The following is a 12,572-nucleotide window of genomic DNA, read 5'->3' on the forward strand; positions in this document are numbered from 1 at the left end:
TGACCAGCTAAAACCAACTAACCAGCTGGTTTTAGCAGTTTTTTTTAGCAGGGAATACCAAAAAAAGCTGCATCTAGCTTATAATCACTTGAATATGAAAACACAAGAGACAACAAATCCATTTGTCTTTAAGTTGTGGAACATAAGTTTTAGGGTTACATAGGGTTACATGTTGACTCAATGTAGTTACTAACCAAACGAACACAGACACCTCAATACTTGGCACTCTTTTGTTAGAACCTAAATTGTGATTTTTTCTTTCTCCTGTAGGAGGCAGCATTAAGGATCTCTCCCAGCGCTCCCGGCGCTCTTGATCCATCCCAGCGCCCAGCGTGCTGGCTCCTCCCCCTCCCGGCGGCAGCGTGCGCTCTCAGCCGCCCCCCTGCACCCCGCGCTCGCCAGGCCTGCGCGCCCGAGCCCATGCCCCCAGCTCGACGCGGCCCTCTAACGCCATGTGTGTCCCGCACACTATGGAGGCGGGCAAGCACAGCGCCAGCCAGGGGCAGGACAGCCGCGGCGGGGTTCCCCTGGAGCCCTTCATTCACCAGGTGGGCGGCCACACCAGCATGATGCGCTACGACGACCACACCGTCTGCAAACCGCTCATCACCCGCGAGCAGCGCTTCTACGAGTCCCTGCCGCCAGAGATGAAGGAGTTCACCCCTGAGTACAAAGGTAAGAACAATGATCTAGATACATTGCACTGTTTTTAAGGTGACACGTTGTCTGAACAGATGCTGAAAGTACGGCGAGACACAACACAATAAGGCTGAAACAAATTATTATTTTGCTAATCGATTAATCTAATGGTTATTGGAGCGATTAATCGAATAATCATTGATTATTCCACTGATTAATCAGTAGATTTTGATTATTCAATTTTTGCAGTTAGTTAAAGGGGTTTATGATGTTGCTAAAAAGAGCATTATTTTGTGTATTTGTTGTAATGCAATGTGTTTATGCAGTTTGAGGTTCAAAAAACATTATTGTCCACATACTGTACATTATTGTTGCTCCTCTTTGCCCCGCCTTTCTAAAACACTTAAATTTTTACAAAACTCATCGTTGATGGAAACCGAGGTGTTCTCTGATTGGCCAGTTATCCGGTGCGTTGTGATTGGCCGAATACCTCTGCTGACCTTCGATGATCCAGTTCAACCATCAAGATAAACTGACATTTGTTCTTTTTTTATTGCTGAAGAGTGTTGAATTTTCTTCTTTTGTATTGTACTGTACAGACATAAATTTACTTTTCCTTCAGCCTGAGGCTTCTGGTGTGAAAAGGCTTTTACATTTGGCAAAAATAGAACTTATAAAATAAATTAAAAATATTAAAAACAAACAAGCAAGCCCTGCCCAGGTTTAAAAAGTAAAGCAAAAGTAATGCGTTACTTCTATAAAAAGTAACCAAGTAACGCAATTAGTTACTTTTTTAGAGAGTAACGCAGTACTGTAATGCGTTACTTTCCATAAGAAGTAACCAAGTAACGCAGTTAGTTACTTTTTTAGAGAGTAACGCAGTACTGTAATGCGTTACTTTCAATAAGAAGTAACCAAGTAACGCAATTAGTTACTTTTTTAGAGAGTAACGCAGTACTGTAATGCGTTACTTTCCATAAGAAGTAACCAAGTAACGTAGTTAGTTACTTTTTTAGAGAGTAACGCAGTACTGTAATGCGTTACTTTCAATAAGAAGTAACCAAGTAACGCAATTAGTTACTTTTTTAGAGAGTAACGCAGTACTGTAATGCGTTACTTTCCATAAGAAGTAACCAAGTAACGCAATTAATTACTTTTTTAGAGAGTAACGCAGTACTGTAATGCGTTACTTCTATAAAAAGTAACCAAGTAACGCAATTAGTTACTTTTTTAGAGAGTAACGCAGTACTGTAATGCGTTACTTTCCATAAGAAGTAACCAAGTAACGCAATTAGTTACTTTTTTAGAGAGTAACGCAGTACTGTAATGCGTTACTTCTATAAAAAGTAACCAAGTAACGCAATTAATTACTTTTTTAGAGAGTAACGCAGTACTGTAATGCGTTACTTTCAATAAAAAGTAACCAAGTAACGCAGTTAGTTACTTTTTTTAGAGAGTAATGCAGTTCTGTAATGCGTTACTTTCCATAAGAAGTAACCAAGTAACGCAGTTAGTTACTTTTTTAGAGAGTAACGCAGTACTGTAATGCGTTACTTCCATAAAAAGTAACCAAGTAACGCAATTAGTTACTTTTTTAGAGAGTAACGCAGTACTGTAATGCGTTACTTTCCATAAGAAGTAACCAAGTAACGCAATTAATTACTTTTTTAGAGAGTAACGCAGTACTGTAATGCGTTACTTCTATAAAAAGTAACCAAGTAACGCAATTAATTACTTTTTTAGAGAGTAACGCAGTACTGTAATGCGTTACTTCTATAAAAAGTAACCAAGTAACGCAGTTAGTTACTTTTTTAGAGAGTAACGCAGTACTGTAATGCGTTACTTCTATAAAAAGTAACCAAGTAACGCAGTTAGTTACTTTTTTAGAGAGTAACGCAGTACTGTAATGCGTTACTTTCCATAAGAAGTAAACAAGTAACGCAGTTAGTTACTTTTTTAGAGTAACGCAGTACTGTAATGCGTTACTTCTATAAAAAGTAACCAAGTAACGCAATTAGTTACTTTTTTAGAGAGTAACGCAGTACTGTAATGCGTTACTTCTATAAAAAGTAACCAAGTAACGCAATTAATTACTTTTTTAGAGAGTAACGCAGTACTGTAATGCGTTACTTCTATAAAAAGTAACCAAGTAACGCAATTAATTACTTTTTTAGAGAGTAACGCAGTACTGTAATGCGTTACTTCTATAAAAAGTAACCAAGTAACGCAATTAGTTACTTTTTTAGAGAGTAACGCAGTACTGTAATGCGTTACTTTCCATAAGAAGTAACCAAGTAACGCAGTTAGTTACTTTTTTAGAGTAACGCAGTACTGTAATGCGTTACTTCTATAAAAAGTAACCAAGTAACGCAATTAATTACTTTTTTAGAGAGTAACGCAGTACTGTAATGCGTTACTTTCAATAAAAAGTAACCAAGTAACGCAGTTAGTTACTTTTTTTAGAGAGTAATGCAGTTCTGTAATGCGTTACTTTCCATAAGAAGTAACCAAGTAACGCAGTTAGTTACTTTTTTAGAGAGTAACGCAGTACTGTAATGCGTTACTTCTATAAAAAGTAACCAAGTAACGCAATTAGTTACTTTTTTAGAGAGTAACGCAGTACTGTAATGCGTTACTTTCCATAAGAAGTAACCAAGTAACGCAATTAATTACTTTTTTAGAGAGTAACGCAGTACTGTAATGCGTTACTTCTATAAAAAGTAACCAAGTAACGCAATTAGTTACTTTTTTAGAGAGTAACGCAGTACTGTAATGCGTTACTTTCCATAAGAAGTAACCAAGTAACGCAATTAGTTACTTTTTTAGAGAGTAACGCAGTACTGTAATGCGTTACTTCTATAAAAAGTAACCAAGTAACGCAATTAATTACTTTTTTAGAGAGTAACGCAGTACTGTAATGCGTTACTTTCAATAAAAAGTAACCAAATAACGCAGTTAGTTACTTTTTTTAGAGAGTAATGCAGTTCTGTAATGCGTTACTTTCCATAAGAAGTAACCAAGTAACGCAGTTAGTTACTTTTTTAGAGAGTAACGCAGTACTGTAATGCGTTACTTCTATAAAAAGTAACCAAGTAACGCAATTAGTTACTTTTTTAGAGAGTAACGCAGTACTGTAATGCGTTACTTTCCATAAGAAGTAACCAAGTAACGCAATTAATTACTTTTTTAGAGAGTAACGCAGTACTGTAATGCGTTACTTCTATAAAAAGTAACCAAGTAACGCAATTAATTACTTTTTTAGAGAGTAACGCAGTACTGTAATGCGTTACTTCTATAAAAAGTAACCAAGTAACGCAATTAGTTACTTTTTTAGAGAGTAACGCAGTACTGTAATGCGTTACTTCTATAAAAAGTAACCAAGTAACGCAGTTAGTTACTTTTTTAGAGAGTAACGCAGTACTGTAATGCGTTACTTTCCATAAGAAGTAAACAAGTAACGCAGTTAGTTACTTTTTTAGAGTAACGCAGTACTGTAATGCGTTACTTCTATAAAAAGTAACCAAGTAACGCAATTAGTTACTTTTTTAGAGAGTAACGCAGTACTGTAATGCGTTACTTCTATAAAAAGTAACCAAGTAACGCAATTAATTACTTTTTTAGAGAGTAACGCAGTACTGTAATGCGTTACTTCTATAAAAAGTAACCAAGTAATGCAATTAATTACTTTTTTAGAGAGTAACGCAGTACTGTAATGCGTTACTTCTATAAAGAGTAACCAAGTAACGCAATTAGTTACTTTTTTAGAGAGTAACGCAGTACTGTAATGCGTTACTTTCCATAAGAAGTAACCAAGTAACGCAGTTAGTTACTTTTTTAGAGTAACGCAGTACTGTAATGCGTTACTTCTATAAAAAGTAACCAAGTAACGCAATTAATTACTTTTTTAGAGAGTAACGCAGTACTGTAATGCATTACTTTCCATAAGAAGTAAACAAGTAACGCAGTTAGTTACTTTTTTAGAGAGTAACGCAGTACTGTAATGCGTTACTTTCCATAAAAAGTAACCAAGTAACGCAGTTAGTTACTTTTTTAGAGAGTAACGCAGTACTGTAATGCGTTACTTTCAATAAAAAGTAACCAAGTAACGCAGTTAGTTACTTTTTTTAGAGAGTAATGCAGTTCTGTAATGCGTTACTTTCCATAAGAAGTAACCAAGTAACGCAATTAGTTACTTTTTTAGAGAGTAACGCAGTACTGTAATGCGTTACTTTCCATAAGAAGTAACCAAGTAACGTAATTAGTTACTTTTTTAGAGAGTAACGCAGTACTGTAATGCGTTACTTTCCATAAGAAGTAACCAAGTAACGCAATTAGTTACTTTTTTAGAGAGTAACGCAGTACTGTAATGCGTTACTTTCCATAAGAAGTAACCAAGTAACGCAGTTAGTTACTTTTTTTAGAGAGTAATGCAGTTCTGTAATGCGTTACTTTCCATAAGAAGTAACCAAGTAACGCAATTAGTTACTTTTTTAGAGAGTAACGCAGTACTGTAATGCGTTACTTTCCATAAGAAGTAACCAAGTAACGCAGTTAGTTACTTTTTTAGAGAGTAACGCAGTACTGTAATGCATTACTTCTATAAAAAGTAACCAAGTAACGCAATTAGTTACTTTTTTAGAGAGTAACGCAGTACTGTAATGCGTTACTTTCCATAAGAAGTAACCAAGTAACGCAGTTAGTTACTTTTTTAGAGAGTAACGCAGTACTGTAATGCATTACTTCTATAAAAAGTAACCAAGTAACGCAATTAATTACTTTTTTAGAGAGTAATGCAGTACTGTAATGCGTTACTTCTATAAAAAGTAACCAAGTAACGCAATTAGTTACTTTTTTAGAGAGTAACGCAGTACTGTAATGTGTTACTTTCCATAAGAAGTAACCAAGTAACGCAGTTAGTTACTTTTTTAGAGAGTAACGCAGTACTGTAATGCGTTACTTTCCATAAGAAGTAACCAAGTAACGCAGTTAGTTACTTTTTTAGAGAGTAACGCAGTACTGTAATGCGTTACTTTCCATAAGAAGTAACCAAGTAACGCAGTTAGTTACTTTTTTAGAGAGTAACGCAGTACTGTAATGCATTACTTCTATAAAAAGTAACCAAGTAACGCAATTAGTTACTTTTTTAGAGAGTAACGCAGTACTGTAATGCGTTACTTTCCATAAGAAGTAACCAAGTAACGCAGTTAGTTACTTTTTTAGAGAGTAACGCAGTACTGTAATGCATTACTTCTATAAAAAGTAACCAAGTAACGCAATTAATTACTTTTTTAGAGAGTAATGCAGTACTGTAATGTGTTACTTCTATAAAAAGTAACCAAGTAACGCAATTAGTTACTTTTTTAGAGAGTAACGCAGTACTGTAATGTGTTACTTTCCATAAGAAGTAACCAAGTAACGCAGTTAGTTACTTTTTTAGAGAGTAACGCAGTACTGTAATGCGTTACTTTCCATAAGAAGTAACCAAGTAACGCAGTTAGTTACTTTTTTAGAGAGTAACGCAGTACTGTAATGCATTACTTCTATAAAAAGTAACCAAGTAACGCAATTAATTACTTTTTTAGAGAGTAACGCAGTACTGTAATGCGTTACTTCTATAAAAAGTAACCAAGTAACGCAATTACTTACTTTTTTAGAGAGTAACGCAGTACTGTAATGTGTTACTTTCCATAAGAAGTAACCAATGTAACGCAGTTAGTTACTTTTTTAGAGAGTAACGCAGTACTGTAATGCGTTACTTTCCATAAGAAGTAACCAAGTAACGCAGTTAGTTACTTTTTTAGAGAGTAACGCAGTACTGTAATGCGTTACTTTCCATAAGAAGTAACCAAGTAACGCAATTAGTTACTTTTTTAGAGAGTAACGCAGTACTGTAATGCGTTACTTTCCATAAAAAGTAACCAAGTAACGCAATTAGTTACTTTTTTAGAGAGTAACGCAGTACTGTAATGCGTTACTTTCCATAAAAAGTAACCAAGTAACGCAATTAGTTACTTTTTTAGAGAGTAACGCAGTACTGTTATGCGTTACTTTCCATAAAAAGTAACCAAGTAACGCAATTAGTTACTTTTTTAGAGAGTAACACAGTACTGTAATGCGTTACTTTCCATAAAAAGTAACCAAGTAACGCAATTAGTTACTTTTTTAGAGAGTAAAGCAATACTGTAATGCATTACTTTCCGTAATATTGTACATTTAAAAGTAACTTCCCCCAACTCTGAATATAAGCAATGTATGTACATGACACATTCATTAAAAAAAAATCATAATGCATCACTAGAATTGCTCATAGATAGTCTGATGTAAACCTTTTAAATTACAGTTTGCCGGTTTGATAAATCTCTTGCCACTTTTCCATGCAGTATGCAGCAAGGTGAATTTAAACAGTCCGTCTTCTCATTTCCTGTTTTGTCATCCTTATGTTCCTGTTGTCTGTGTCATGTAGCGCTCGATGACACCCGGCCTCTGTTCTCACTTATTCATCTGAACGCCTGTTTGCTGTCAGATGGTGAGGTCTGTCTGCTGCACAGAGCCTAGTCTGAGGCAGGATGTGAATTGTCATTAGAGACAAGAACATCATTATGGGATAGTTGCTCTGATGTAGCGACCGCAGGAAACAGAGCCCTGAGGAGCAGGTGCAGTGGAGAGGGATGTTTGACATCAGTGTCAAGTCAGAGAAAAGCCAGAGTCCAGGGGCCAGTTGTTCAAAGGTAATCTGATCGTATTTTGGCCATCTGATCGGATCAAATCTTGAAAATGGGTTGTTCAAAAAAAAAAAATCATCTGGATTTAAATAGCAGCGTTTTTATTTGTACTTTTGATGAAAAAAAAAAAAAACTGGATTATTCCCAGTGGTAAGGTGGATTTCAGGAACAAAAATGTAATAAAACTTTAAAACTGTTCCAAAAAGTACATTTTAGTTAGGGATGCACTGAAATGTAAATTCTTGGCGAAAGAAGCCAAACACAATTACACACTGGGCCGAAGGCTGATTAGCAAACATGTTTTTCGTGTTTTCTCCCCCATGTATTTTGCCAATTTTATTCACCATTGCATAAATTAAATAGCCAAAATGTGCTTTTTACAGTTTTGTCTTGCTTTTCAGAAAAAAAAAAAATATATATATATTAAAATATTAAAAATATTTTCTTAACACTGAACATTTTTAACATTCTAGTAGACGTTATAGCCTACCAACAAAGCACAATTTAACTTAAAATGAATAAGAAGTTAGTAAAATAACATTCTTTGGCCATTTTTTGAATCAGGCATGTGTTTTTAATGCACAAATAAATGCAGCCTTGCTGAGCAAATGAGAATGTTAGAATAAATGTATTAATAGAGCTGTTGCAATGATTTCTATCATTATTTTTGTCTTTTTTATTTTATTTTACAGAACAACAGTAAAATGACAATACTAAGATTCATGAATGTTGACTTTTATTTTGGCGGAAACCTGCAAGAAGACCTCATTACTACTTTTTGCTGACAGCAGCAGATTTATGAATGATTCTCATCTTTGGACTTTGAACCCTGGCTAAGGAGCTCCTGCAGCGCTGTCAGAATAAATACAGTTGTCGCGTGTATTAGACAACATAACTGTCTGTAGTTTATTTACTAATGGTTTAAGGCCATTTGGTGATTTCAGTCATCATACAGTAACCAGCAACAACCAGCTCTTTCTCTTCTAATGGAAGACATGCGATGCACTTCTAAACAGTCTTTCACTGTCGGTGCTTGTAATGATTTTTTGATCTGAAAAGCATCTGCTGTCTACAGTAAGATGTCGGCTTTACATTCATTCTAAATCATAAACATCTTAAAGACATCTAATAGACGTCTATTTGCCATCTGAAAGGAAACGTCAAATAGACGTATTGCAGATGAACAAACGACGTGAAATGTCTTGCAGATGTAAATGCAGACGTCCAATAGACGCCTCCGAGATGTACGTGTGCTATCTGTCAATCGATATAAATAATCACAAATTTTTCTGTAATTTATGATGATTAGCTGCATATATTAATATATTTATATTGTCATAGTTTCACATTGAGTTTCCAAATTATTGTAGAAACAACAAAGATGGTGTATTTTAAATATGTACTGGCGTCTTTTTACTAAATTATTATTAGTGATACTAATTGATACCAATAATGGTACTAATGTCTCCATTAAATGCATTTCCCCCTTAATTTTAGCCATTAAGGCGAGACACTGCAGCTGAATAGGGTAAAAAAAAAACTTAATAGTTATCACCTTACTTACTCAGTTGATTGATTACATTGATAATTTCAAACATTTTTTGTATTGCAAGTTTTCTAAAATATTAGGTTTTCATATGCAAATGAGACATTATTGATTGAAATATGCGCTAATTAGCATACATTTCCAGTACAAAACTCTAAACACTGGATGAAGTCAGTTTTCGAAATTCTTGTCTAATTTTTTTGACATATTAGAGTCAGATGTTTTTGCATCTCATTTTGTCACTCCATAATTAAAAAAAAAATACTAAGAACAGGCAGAAAACAATATATTTTTACCATTTTGGGAGGAATAAAATGTTGTAAAAAAAATCAAGCAAATTATATATGAACAAATCCCTCTGTAAAAACCTTCAGGATATAGACAGGTATAAAAATGTAAAGTTTGGTGTGTGTAAGTGCTACTGAAGTGGAGATTTATGGCTCAGTGCAGGAGAAAAAACTCATTTTGAGAAAATACGTATTGTAATTGAAATCTGTTGACACAAATAGATAAAGTGCTATAAAAGAAACACTTAACAGTGTCTTGTGGGTGTTTTCTTTCTACTAGTCTGAAAAAACACTTTATGAAACACCAAAAAGCCCCAAATCTCAAACTTGACAGGTGCATGAAAAAACAGTGTTTTTGCAAACAGTGTCTTCCCTTAAGTATAGCCATTTAACATGAAAGTATAATTGATAACCATTATTTCAAACATTTAATAGGCTCTTAAATATAACAACTTCTTCACATAAACTATATTGATTATTCAAGCTACAAAAGTTAATCAGCATCTATTTTAATAACTTTTTTATTTGCAAAGTGGAACCCTAGAGTTACAAACTCTACATATTTGCCATATTTCACATACATGAGTTGTTCTTAACTTCTGCATCTGTTTCTTGTCTTGCGATTGTGATGCAGTTAAAATAATAAATTGTCTTTATCGTTTTTCTCGACACTTATGAGATTAAGATGACATTTTGAGATACGTGAATACTTGGAAATGACGTTGTGGTCTAAAAATAGGTTTGCAGACTTAGAAATAGAGTCGTCCGCACAGCCCATAACAGGCAGTTTGAGCCGCTATTATTTGTCTGCGGTGCACATGTGTATGTTTTACAATTTGTCCTGTGTTCACCGGCACCACCCCCCGAAACATCTCATGTTCGAGATTCACAGCATGCCTTCCATATGAACCGCTTCACCCTGTGAGTTTTGATGGGGCTAAACGCATGCTGGACATCTGTAAGTTCCACTGACTATTTCAGGCCTCGCGGGAGTAACATTGAGGCTTGTTATTTTTTCTCATCTAGTCACAGCAAGGATTATAAATAGACCTGTCCTTACGAATCACATGGCATTGTTTTCAAATGTCAACAGAGTGGGATGAGCACAAACTCTAAAGATGAGTGTTAGAAGTGTTGCAGAAGTTTTAGGGATTACAAAATCATATCACCTCTTTAGCTAACCTTCAGCTATTGCTGGCTTTCAAAAGGAGACATGCTTTCCACTCTACAGTTTGCAAAAAGCGTTCAACTTCTGTTTAACTGAATAAATATGTGTGCATTAATAATTTAGTAAGACAACTGTGACTTACTGTATCATTTTGACCACTAAAGCCGAAATCTAGGTAATGTTTTAAAACAATTCTTCTCTTGAGACCGATACAGATTTTAACAAACAACTATTGGCCAATTCTGATACCGATATTGGTCAGTTGCATATAGCATGGCTTAAAAAAAAAAAGAAAAAAAGAAAATAGATTGGTTCATTCCGAGCAGAATTGTTAGTTTTTTTTTTTTTTTTTGGCTGATACCGATACAGATTTTAACAAACAACTACTAGCCGATTCTGATACCGATATTGGTCAATTGCATATAGCATGGCTTAAAAATGGAAGAAAAAAAATTAGATTAGGTTAATTCTGAGCAGAATATGTATTTAAACATTCTGTTCCTGCGTTCCTCTGTTTTATTACATTCTGAAACCCATTTGAGTAGAAAAAACACCAGTTAATAATGGTATTTTTGGCAAGTATTTAATTATTTTGACCAGAGATAAACATTGGATTATGCAACTGATTGTCTTCATGCAGTTAATTAATAAACCATCGGTATCAGCCCTTTTCATGCTAATTCCGATATGCAGATGGCTTTAAAATAATAAAAAAAATGTCCAATAAATATTACCGCCGGATACAACGATGCATCCCTAGTAATTAGGGCCCTGTGTTTTATTTTTTTCCCCAAATTCCATTTTATGCAGTAAGAATGGCTCTTGTTTTATTGAATAAATATGTGTGCATTAATAATTTGGCAAGATTGTAATTAACTGTGACTTATTGTATAATTTTGACCATCAAAGCTGAAATATAGGTAATGTTTTAAAACAATTCTTTTTTGCAACTGTGATTAGTAGGGTTGCACTGATATGATTTTTGGCTGATACGATGCAGATTTTAACAAACAACTTTTGGGCGATACCAATACTGGTCAATTGCATAAAGCATGGCTTAAAACAGAAAATAAAAATTAGAAGTGTTCATTCTGAGCAGAATTAGTATTTAAACGTTTCTGTTCCTGCGTTCCTCTGTATTATTACCATTTGAGTGGAAGAAATACTGGATAATAATTGTATTTTTTAAACTTTTTCTTTGCCTATAATAATAGTAACGACTAGGTCATGGTGACGTGGTCAAACCAACGCTGGTTGGTCATAGACAGATAAAATAGCAAAAGAGATAGAACCTAGATAGAAGCAAAACATCAATCAAAACTATAAAGCTTTTAAAGAAATAAAGAAAACGGCTTTCTGCTGTTTCGGTTTTCTTTTTGTGAACTTCGGAGCGCATTACAATGATATGAAACTCAGCACAATTTTTTCTTTCATTTTGTTAATCTGTTATCGATTTAAGTGAAATATATTTTGTGTAAAGGCCGAAATAGATTTCGTGTATAGGCTAGGGGTGTGCGAGATGACGATTTTTGATCATGGACGATTAAAATGTCTCTGCGATCTGCTTTTAAAAATATATAATTTATCACAACACTGTTTTGCAGTGTATTTCAACATCGTGATAAAACCATATACCATGATTAAAGCTTCAGCAATTAACGCAACTTGAAAACTCAATTCCACCCCAGGCCTTAATATAGAAAACGTATATCCTAATTATGCAAAATATAAAAGCCTGGTCTGAGAAGATGCCTGAAAGAAAGTCCAGAGCCTGGCTGTGCAACACAAGTCTTCTCAAGGCTGCTGATGTACATCTGCAAAGCCTATTAAACAGAGCTCTTCCTGAATTAGCTCATTAACATCATCGCCGTCTTCATTCATGAGCTCACGTTGCTGGGCTGACATCACCGAGGACTAAAATGAGCTTCAGCACAGAGGCATGATGGGATTACTCAGCCCTTCCCACTAGTCACTATCAGTCTGTCCTTCCCACACATGTGCATCTCTTCTGAGCCTTCTTATGCATCATTACACATACACTGCCAATGCGTCAAAACACAGGCCTGCATTTAAACTTTGAATTTGTACGGAATTATTGTTGAACTTGACAGAATGTACAGAATGGATTTGAACACTCAGAAGAGCAGTGACTATATCTATTGATAAGGTAATCATCACCAGAACTAGGGCTGGGCGATAAATCGATTTTA

The 12,572-nt window shown here is 34.8% G+C and overlaps 1 protein-coding gene across 1 annotated transcript in view; it reads left to right on the forward strand.

Moving 5' to 3' along the window:
* Positions 1 to 404: 404 nt before the first annotated feature.
* ip6k1 (inositol hexakisphosphate kinase 1) overlaps positions 405 to 12,572 on the forward strand; it is a 31,731-nt gene continuing 19,563 nt past the window's right edge. The window contains exon 1 of the mRNA XM_073832508.1: positions 405 to 675. Coding sequence (XP_073688609.1) covers positions 453 to 675 — 223 coding nt within the window. The 5' untranslated portion in view covers positions 405 to 452. The remainder of the gene's footprint in view (positions 676 to 12,572) is intronic.

Source organism: Garra rufa, unplaced genomic scaffold (assembly GCF_049309525.1).
Source record: "Garra rufa unplaced genomic scaffold, GarRuf1.0 hap1_unplaced_002, whole genome shotgun sequence".
NCBI lineage: Eukaryota > Metazoa > Chordata > Actinopteri > Cypriniformes > Cyprinidae > Garra > Garra rufa.